Genomic DNA, 10,864 nt, shown 5'->3' on the forward strand with positions numbered 1-10,864 from the left:
GCATGGTTGGTGGCATTAGAAAATAGATTCATAAGGCTATATTTTCTCAGAAAAAACTATTTTTAAAATCTGTCCAAAACTAGCCCACATTTGAGCATCAACTTGCTGCTCAAAACAGAGCTTCAGTGAACTAACGAAACAGAACAGCCAAGTTCAAACGGATGGTGTAGTTCACTCAGGTGGAATCAAGTCATGTAGTTTATACCGTTGGAAAGCTAGGAATGTCTAGTTTCCAGTGCAACAAATGACACTCGATTCCGACATCGGAGTAAAAAGATATGGCCGAAACAAATACATTGCTTGGGTGCATACGGGATAAATTTCCAGATTGCTAAATTTTCGTAAATCCAACATTTGGGTAACCAAATCAAGTTATTTTTTAATGAAACTTTTTACACAACCAATATAACATGTAAACAACATAATCAAGCCATTAGAACCTGAAAATCTTGCACAAAAGTGGTCAGATAAGGCAGGGGTAAAATGGTCACTTTTGCTCCAAGCACCTCCTTTGATTTTCTACCAACAATACCACATCAATCCACTAATATAAGCACTAAACCACCATTAATTTCATCATCAATCATCAAATCAGTCTTTCCATCAAGAGTGGGAGTTCATAGAGCCCATTCAACCATTTTTCCAACATAAACAAGTTACCCACATGCATACATGAGTTTAGATGTGCAATAGAACTTCCATAACTTAAGATTATCAATGTTGATCGTCCATTACCTCCCTTGATGAACTAGACAGAAATTTCGGCCCCTTAGATGCTCAAGGAAACTGTGGATAGCAGCCCTCTTTCCTAACTTGATGTGTTCTCTAAGTGATTAGTTAATGTAAGCCCCGATGCAACCAAATACAACTAAAATATTCAACCAGACAAGTAGTCAAGTAAATACAATGACAAAAAATATAAGCAATTTTAAAGCACAAAAATAGAGTAACAATAAAGTAAAAGAAATTCAAACCAATCAAATTCCCAAGCTTCTTCCAAACTTGGAGTTGAATCCACCAAATAGTTTCTTCAAGTGATGGTAGTGCTAACCAACTTGTACAAGTGAAGCCTCACTCTTTCCTCACCCCAAACATACTTTGGTTGAGCAAAGGAATTTTACTACTCTCCAAGTAAACCCTTAACTAGCTACAATTGAAAGCTTACCCATTCAATTAAGAACTACTTTATACAAGTGAGGCAACCTTTATCAAGGTTTTACCACTTCAAGTGATAGGTTCACCTTCACCAAGATTTTACTCCTCCTAGAGAGTAACCTTCACTTGAGCAACCTCACAACCCAACTTTCCCAACCCCTTATACAACCAACAAAGAATATTTCTACTCAAAGATCTCACTTGTAAGCTTGTATTTAGTGTTGGCCAAAAGTCCGTGTCTTCTTGTGCTTTGGGGTATTTATAGAAGGTGAGAAATGGCTCCAAAAGGCTCTCCAACGGTCAAATATTAAATGCTGTCGAAACTAGCCGTTGGCCTGTCGGACGTCCGAACCATTTGCTCTGCGTCCGAACCATGCGTCCGAACCACCTATCGGACGTCCGAATCTTGCGTCCGATCCAAACGTCCGAAGAGTATCGTCGTCAGTCGGACGACGGATCCTCTATCGAGCGTCCGATCCTCTACGTCCGAACCTTCATATTTCTTAACTTCTCTTTGATTCAAATCTTTTCGATTCTCTTTTGGATCAATGACCTGTTCTAACAAATTTCTCACATAAAAACATTAGTCCAAATCTACATTTTGGTTTGTTAATCATCAAAACCAAGAACTGATCAACCAAGGTCAACAGTTAAGTATGGTTGAAATTTGAGGTGAATTGGAGGGAGATTTGGTGAAGAAAATGAAGAAATTTTGAAGAGCTCTTGAGTTGTTTTTCTCTCTTTGTTAGCCGGCCAGATGAGGGAGCAAGAGAGAGAAATTGTGGTCTGAAATGAGGCTTTCAAAGGAAGTTCAATGACTAAGGATTGAGTGCACAAAAGTCAACCACAAAAAGTGCACGCACGCGCGCGTTTTGTGTTCGATTCCTCTTAAGTTTGTTTCACTAGTGCACTAAACCTCTAATGCACTTATATTCATATAAATATTATTCACTCTTACTTGCCCCAAAATAAGGGTCTAAAGTCCCTCAATTAAATCGCGCGGGTAAAAACGCGACTTCCAATTTGTGCGCGATAAAGCGAAATTTTTAAGAAATTCTTATAACAATTGTATTATTAACTAATAATTGAGCACTTAAACATAAAAACACCTATTTTGAGACTAATGTGCAAGTCTTCAATTTTCCAAGCCTATTGTATTCTCGATTCAATTATTTACTCCAATCGCGTATGCACTGTTTTCACTTAACGAACCTTCAGAAATTAAATTTTGAAACGAGTCACTTTAAAAGTATAACTAAGCTATAGATCCCTCTAATTAGGTCTAAAAAGGTTAGAAAATAATATTCGGGGCAAACAGGCAATTAAATATTTAAATAAGCTTGTAACAGGAGTTTAAAATAAATACATTTTTGCGAGCCCTCACGACTTTTCTTAATCTACTATTGATCATTCTTATTTTTTCAAAATTAATACACTCATAATTTAAATATAATCTTGAAAAATGTGTACTCGTAGTTCCAAACTAAACGAGTTTTCGAAATGTAACTTTTTCTAACAAAATGTTTTAAAAATATAAAAGAGGCATTTTTTCATATAAATAGATTTTAAATAGTCGAATTAAATAATTAGTTAAGCCAGTAAAATAAAATAAATTAAGAAAATTTTTGGATCCTCACATAAAGAGGAAGGTGAAGGGGAAAATTATGGCAATGAAAGTAACTCAAAGAAGTTGTTTGATACCAATTAGTATGTCAGGTCAAACAAAATTATAGTAATGAAAGTAATTTTAGGAAGTCTAAGAAAAGATGAATTTTATCATTTATGACTTACTTAAATTATCATCATAGACTGAAAAGGAAGGTAAAATACTTGGACTCATTGTGAATATTGTTAAAGCTATTTAAAAAATAAAAAAGGAATATCAATCAGCAGGCAATTAGGTAATCTGACTTTTTTGCACTGGTTGAATATCAATTTCCCTAATAAGTTACTATATTCTTTAAACAAAAGAAACCAATTTGGTTCATCCCAAACTTCTTCATTTTTTTTTTAAATTTTTGGCGAAGTACAGCCCAAGGTTTAGGAATTAAAACTGTATTCTTCCCTTCAACAATTTATCTACTACAGATTTTTACGGACAAATAATGATGAAATATGAGTATTTGCATATAACTATTTTTGTTTTGGAAATTGATAACCCTTAAAGGCCCAAATAAAAAAAAAATCATCCGTTTTAACTATTTCAGTTCTACATAGGCCAACCGCTATAGTTGTCTAGAGCCCTCATCTCCGATAACCGCATAATCGACACACACTACACACACTAAACACAGTAGTTATTCTGCAGAGAAACCATCAAAATGACTAACAGGACGACAATCACAAGACAACTACCCTCGTCAGAGCCTCAGCGCCGACGCAACTTCGTCGTAATACGCCTCCCGCATCTCGTTTACACCACCGTCACTTCCACCCCTTCCGTAGTCAAACACTGGCTTTTCAGAATCTGCCGCCATCACGTCCACCGTATCCGCAAAGGCCGCCTAGTGGTCGGTCTAGGCGTCCAATGGACTCCTGGACATCGAAAGTCTCCCGCCACCCTCCAACTATGCGTTGGACACCAATGTCTCGTATTCCAACTGCTCCACGCGCTCCACGCGCCGCTCAAACTCCGGCGCTTCCTCTCCAACCCTAACATCACATTTGTGGGTGTCTCCAACAAGAATGATGGTGCCTTGCTGCGATGCTCGAAGCATGAGTTGTGCGTCTCTTCAACGCTTGTTGATTTGGTGGATGTGGCAAGTGAGGAGAGAGGTTACAGCAAGAAAATATCCATGGAAAAGCTGGCTGAATTGGTGGTGGGAATGGAAGGTGTGAAGAAGGAGGAATGGGTTGGAAGAAGTGATTGGGATGAATTTTGGCTTGGTGAGCATCAAGTGGAGTATGCTTCTCTTGATGCCTTCATTTCTTTCTTGATTGGGAAGGATCTCAAGGCTTGGAACTGGGTGAAAGTTGATGAAGATTGATTGCTCAACTTCAATCAAGTAATTAGTTATGAGTTGATTTGATCATCATGGATGAATTATCTCCTCTGTTTTTTGTTATGTTTGGTTTGTGATGATGCATGCAATTTGTTGGATTGCCAAACCTTTTGCAGGCATAAACTTCTTAATAGATTGTAGTTAGTTTGGAATTTAGGATATTTCTAGGGCATTTTGTGAAGAGCTAAATGCAAATTTGACCATTAGGTTATTAGCTTAAGTTATCAAATGGACCTTGAAGTTTTTGGCCGGGGTGTTAATTTGCATATAATTTGGTCCAAGGAAACTTAAGCTGTGATATATTAGTTTATTACCTTTTGTATTTTCTGTAGTGCTTTTTATCGTTTTAATATATCTCTATCTTAGTGTTTTATAAAGTTGAATGTTTGGTATTTCGCTTCTAAATTTATGATTTGGTTGGGAAGGCTTGGTAGTTAAATCCGCCTCATTTCTCCCAAGAGCATGATAGGTAGAATGACCATCTGGTTCCTAATTAATTTGCCTCCTTTTGGAGCTGGTGCATCTGAATAATCTGATGTAATATATAGCTCTATGAGCCCAGGCTGATGTGATATGAGAATTAGCAAGTTTTCCTGACAATTTCGATCTTACCGAACTGTGTCTCTCAATACTATAAAGCCTGAGCCCCTTTTGGTGTTAAAAATTCTGGATCACTTTAGAGGACAATACTCTGATTGGATTGTAAATTATTTGAGATATTTTTACTGTAGCACTTTTTGTGATATGATGTATGTGAGATAAAAAGGTAATTGGGAAGATAAGAAGATGTGTTGAAAATTGTAATGATGATGTAAGCAAATAAATTTTGGCTAATAATTCTCTATCCAAACAACTATATATCTGGATTTGGTTTCTCTTCGGTAAATTCTGTCTCATTCTTTGTGGTGCACATTTCATTATTTATTAACAAGAGTTAGGATTATTATGTTTAAAATGATCATGGCCCTTCATAATAAATAAAGATGCATGGCATGTATTCAGATATGCATTATGAAAAATGGGGAGAGAATCTCAAAGAGAGGAGCCAATTTCAAATCTTACCTAGTTCCCTCTTTTCTGCTGTATACTTCTTCTACAAAATACCTTCTTTTTTTTTACGGAATTCTACAAAATACTTTACACTTAACTACCTAGTAGTAATTTCATTTATTGCCAATACAAATACCAATTAGTAGTATAACTATCAAACTAGCTAGAGTAAATTTTGTATACGCACTAACAGTTTTGTTTGGATAATAGATTATCTATCAACTTTTATTTGCTTGCATCATCACTCTATTTTTTAATTATTTTTTTATTTTACATGCATTACATCAAAAAAGTGTTACCGTATTTTTTATAAAAAAATTATCAAAAATAATCTACCATCTAAATATCATAATTAGATAAATACTACATGAGTGAAATTTTGATTTAAAATTCAAGTTTATCATATGTGGCATTCATTTAAACAAGATAGTGTTTACATTGTTAGTGTATAGAAGATCAGTCCAATTAACTATATGCTTATAAGAAAATTAATACTTAAAAGCTCAAATTCTTTTCCAATGGTAAAAGTTTTAAATGAAATTAATTCACGTAAGAATAATTTATTTCTAAATAAGACACACATAGAGTGTACCCTTAACCTAGTATATATAATCCACTTCTGAGTGATAGAAAAGCCACCGCAATTTGTCGACATTATATTCTGTGATGGTTTTCATGTGTTCTAATTAATAAACTTAAGTTCTCATGAGAAACTTAAGCTTGATTTAAGTATCTCATGAGAAATTCAATTAGTTGTGTAAAATGGATTAGATCTCACAAGTTGAAATATGTTTAGCTCAAGTTGATTGGTGTAAATGTCACAACTTTTATACTCTATAAGTTATAATGTATAGGAAAAATTATCAATTTAGTCCTCAAACTATTTTACTAAAGCCAATTTTGTCTCTTAACGTGTTATTGTATGAATTAAGTCATTTAATTAAAATTTTGTGCCAATTGAGGATCTATACGGTGTCACCATCCAAAATATATGTTTTTGCACCTAGATCAACGGTGAGGCAGGGGCATTTTTGAAAGCACAAAATATAATTTTCTACAAGAAGCAACACATCAATCATTTTGGAACCAAATTAGGAGCAAAAGAGTAGCGAGATAATAGAGGAAGAAATTAGGGACCATATCTGTGGTCGGCTAATTTGTCAAAAGCCAATCAATCATGTTGAGTTTCAGCAATGATCTTTTTAAATCTTTACGCTCCTTAAAATGTAAAGCATCGTATTCACAGATTAAGAAGAGAGAGAGAGAGAGGGGGGGGGTGCAAAAGTCAAGAATGCTTATCCTTTAGAGTTCACTTTTGCAACTCTAGTTCAATTAGTTTTGGACTGCACATTATCTGCCGAATAGTCATGTTAAAGAAAATTTTCCTAACACTGCAGGAATGGAACCAACTACTATTATAGGCAGCAAAATCGCTAAAAGCCCATAGAGTCTCAGTCAAAGCTAACATTCATCCAAAATCTATGCCTAAGCAATATCAATGCTCCTGATGCAAGAACCCGTAGAGGCGTCACTACAACTAGACCCTTCCTGATGTTTGCTTGCCTGACGCGGGTATTAGTAAGCAACTGCTAAAATCGCAATGGCAATTGAAATTCCAATGCAACTCAAAAACCACCTTCTTTGGATCTTTTTTCTCTGCCGTTGCCGCCTTGCGAGCTCTGTAATATTAGGCAAATCATGAAGAATACCAGAAATGCTTAAAAACATCAAAACAAACACTTCTGTTGACCAGAGAAATGGTCCCTAATTTCTTTCCCTATTCTCTCGTTGTTCTTTTGCTCCTAATATGGTCCCAAAATTGTCGATGTCTTAGTTACCGTAGAAAATCATATTTTGTGCTTTCAAAAATGCTCCTATCTCATCGTTGGTCTGCATACAGAAACATATGTTTTGGATGACGACACCGTATAAGTTTTCAATTGGCACAAGAATTTTAGTTAAATGACTTAATTCATACGATAAAACGTTAAGGGACCAAATCAATTTTAGTGAAATAATTTAAGGATTAAATTGACGATTCTCCCTAATGTATAATTATGGTTAAATCATTAAATTAATTTTAGGGTTGATAAATACCATCTCCCACTAAAGTTATACTATATAAGTTTACACTAAAAGTTTTAGGATTTATACTAATCAATTTGAAGTGGACAAATTTGAACTTGTACGGTCCTGATCCGTAAAAAATGCTCTGGCCTAACTAACTAGAGGAAGAGGCTGAACAATGTGAAGATTGAATGCTAACTAGTCCAGTCATGCATATTCCATACATATAGAAAATGAAATGGGGGAACTAAATGCCAATAAACCACCCAAAAAATATTAAGAAATAAGAATAAGCCTGGTAACCCAAGGAAACTTTAGAGGTACAAAGTTCAAATGCTAAAAGCATGTTAAAACTTGACTTGGACCACAGCATAATTTGGTAATGTGGTGAGCATTAATGAGCAGCCGCGCATGCTTTCTCGGGAATATGGAATAGCTACTCACTAGCTGGTGGAACAATCATTCGCTGTAGGAGGAATGCTGTGAAGCTTTTTGTTGAATTACGGGGGCTAATTGATAGAAATATTGATGCTTCCCAAAATTAGCCGTCAAATGTGGCTCTTGAGTTTTTTTTTTTAAGTTCCTGGCCGTCGCGCCATGTTGGAGCGACGGTCAGAGGTGTCAGAAATTTCTGACCGTCGCTCCAACATGGCGCGACGGCCAGAAATTTTTTTTTTTTTTTAAAATCCTCTGACCGTCGGTCCAACGTGGCGCGACGGTCAGAAATGTTTTTTTTTTAAAAAATCCTCTTCCTCAGTAAAAAAAGAAAATTTTTTGTTAGGGTTACACTTACGGTAAGGGTTAGGGTTAGGGTTTACGTTACAGATAACTTAGAATTTGTTTTAATAAAAAATCCTTCAACTCAGTGATTTAGAAATATTTTTTTTTTAAATCTTTGTCCAATTCATTTGGAAATTTCTCAAAAATTTTTTTGTAAAAATTATTTAAAATGAAAAGTTTTAAAACAATGCATTTAGTTTGACAAAATTTTAAAAACAAGTATTTTAAAGGAGATTAGATTTAAAAATTTTGATCCATTTGTTAAAGGATTTAGGGAATTCTTAAAGAATTAATGTTTACCATTTTATCAAGTTTAAGTTATATAACATGCGTAACTGTTATGATTTGTTAAATTTAAAAAATAATTTAATAATATGATTTAAATTGAAGTGATTGCGTAATGGATGAAAGTATTGCTTAATATTATTATGATTTGTTAATTTTAACTTTATTATGTATCATGCACACAGAATGTTAAAGGAACCGTAATTGTATAAAAAAATGAAAAATTATAATATGAATTACGATTTATATATTTGAATTTTCATATAAAATGTAATGGTATAAAAATATTAATAACATATTTGTAGAAATGAAGAATTTTTTGCGTTTCATTATTTGATATACGATAATTAGTTTTAATAATTTAATGTATTAAAATAGCTATAAAACGACTAGTATTTATTTGTTTTGTAGGTATTATCGTATAGGGACCCTTCTATCCAATTATAGGGTTTAATAAAATAACTTGTACTTCTTTATTTTGAAAATGTTTGACGTTATTCAAATTAAAAGTGATTGGATTAAACAGAAAAAGTAGACAACAAAATTAAATTAAATGTCATGTGAAATGCATTAAATTAAATGGATGAGATATAAAATATCGTCGCGCCATGTTGGAGCGACGGTCAGAAATTTCTGACACCTCTGACCGTCGCTCCAACATGGCGCGACGGCCAGAAGAACTTAAAAAAAAAAAATTTTGCTGCCCGTCGCGCCATGTAGGAGCGACGGGCATACAATTATACCGCCCAGCTCAAGAACCACATTTGACGGCTAATTTTGGGAAGCATCAATATTTCTATCAATTAGCCAATTACGGGCCTATTTGTCTAAGGAGTTTTTCAGCCAAATTTGACTTCTATAAATATTTAATAATTTTAATTATAATAATTTTAAAAAATTTTTAATTTAGACACTTAAAATATTAAAACATATAAAAAATTTTCTTTTCTTCCTTTCTTTTTCCACCTCAATCTACCACCACTTTTTTCGCCATCCAAGACCAACCTCTTTGGCATCAGCCACCTTTTTTTTTTTTTTTGGTCTCTTTCTCTTCTACGAGCTGTGATTTGATCACTCGACTAGATCACGTCGGGGAGGGACAAGGGAGAAGACTGGGAGAGGGAGGGAGAGAGAGAAAAAAAAATTTTCAAAAAACAAAGTTTTTGATGTTGCTTGTCCGGAAGGGGAAGGGGAAGAGAGGAAGAGAGAAAAATGTAAAACAAAAAAAAACCAAAAAAAAAAAAACTGCTGCTTGTTCCGACTGGGAGGGAGAGGTGGAGGGGGAAAGGTGAAGCAGAAGAGAGAAAAGGAAAAAAAAGAAAAAAAATTCTATCTAAAAATTTTTTTAACAATTTTTAAATAAATTATAGTAAAATTTTAAATAAATATTTAAAAAATTCATTTGCCAAAGAGGCCGTAATTTCGGTTTTCCTTAATCTCTTCTTTCTTGTTCAAGTGGAGAACTAGACATGATCGATTTGCTTTAGATTTCCTATTTTATTTTTGGGACAAATAACTTTTTCTTGCTTCTGTTTTAGGGTTTTATCACAAAACCTTCTTATGATTTAAAAATTGATGTATAACCCATTCATGATTTGAGTTAAAATATTACCGTTATTTTTCGTTAATACTAATGATTAATAATAAAAAGTCAAAATTAAATTAATAATTTAACCATTTATTGCTTCTTTTTTCTTCCAAATACATAAAGGAAGAAATTAAAATCAAAATATAGATAAATAAGAATTAGAAATTACCATTAAAGATTTGGGTTTAAAAACTATATGATATTTGTAGTAAAAAAAGATGTGGTATTTTTTGTTTCTCATTTATTTATTTTATATTTCACTTTCACCTTTTTTGTTTCTTATTTTAGCTTATTAATTTTTTAGTTTGACTTTGACTTCTTATCATTAATTGTTTTTTTTAACTAAAAATAGCGGTGACATTTTAACGAAACTTATAAGAGAGTTATTATGTATAAGTTTTTAAAATATAGTGGATAAAGTATCAAATCACATGGAGGTAGAAGTTAATTTAACCTTATTTTTGTAAGGTGGCGATACGCACTGTTATGTGACTCGTGTTTGGTGACGGTGTGATTAGAGTTTTTAACAAACCCAATTGTTGGCAAACAAATCATGTTCGATTCATTTAATTTTGAAAAATGTTTGATTGTCTGATAAATAAATTGAGTTCGAATACAATATTAGACTCATTTAATAATCAAATCAAATACATTTATGCTAGTGAACTATTTAAATAGATTTGTGAACACATATATAATTATAAAAATAAGTAAATATAAGTATACATATATTTAATATTATAAAATATATGTGTATATGCTTTATATTTTCCTTAAAAAAGAAATAAGTATACATAAAATCAGTATTATGTTTTCTAATATAATGAATATAATTAAATAGGTAAATTACCTTTTACTTTCCTATGGTTTAATATTTTATCATATAGCTCCCGTTATAGTTTAAAAACCTATATATAACCCTCTCATGGTTTAGTTA

General features: G+C 33.1%; 1 protein-coding gene across 1 annotated transcript; it reads left to right on the plus strand.

Moving 5' to 3' along the window:
• Positions 1-3,476: 3,476 nt before the first annotated feature.
• LOC113699904 (3'-5' exonuclease) lies at positions 3,477-4,142 on the plus strand. The gene has a single exon (XM_027220247.2). It carries the CDS (start codon positions 3,477-3,479, stop codon positions 4,140-4,142), a length of 666 nt encoding a protein of 221 aa, XP_027076048.1.
• Positions 4,143-10,864: the final 6,722 nt, after the last annotated feature.

This window comes from Coffea arabica, chromosome 7c (assembly GCF_036785885.1).
Source record: "Coffea arabica cultivar ET-39 chromosome 7c, Coffea Arabica ET-39 HiFi, whole genome shotgun sequence".
NCBI lineage: Eukaryota > Viridiplantae > Streptophyta > Magnoliopsida > Gentianales > Rubiaceae > Coffea > Coffea arabica.

Excerpts from the sequence above, each read along its gene's own strand:
- LOC113699904 (XM_027220247.2), top strand. The coding sequence starts at position 3,477 with ATGACTAACAGGACGACAATCACAAGACAACTACCCTCGTCAGAGCCT.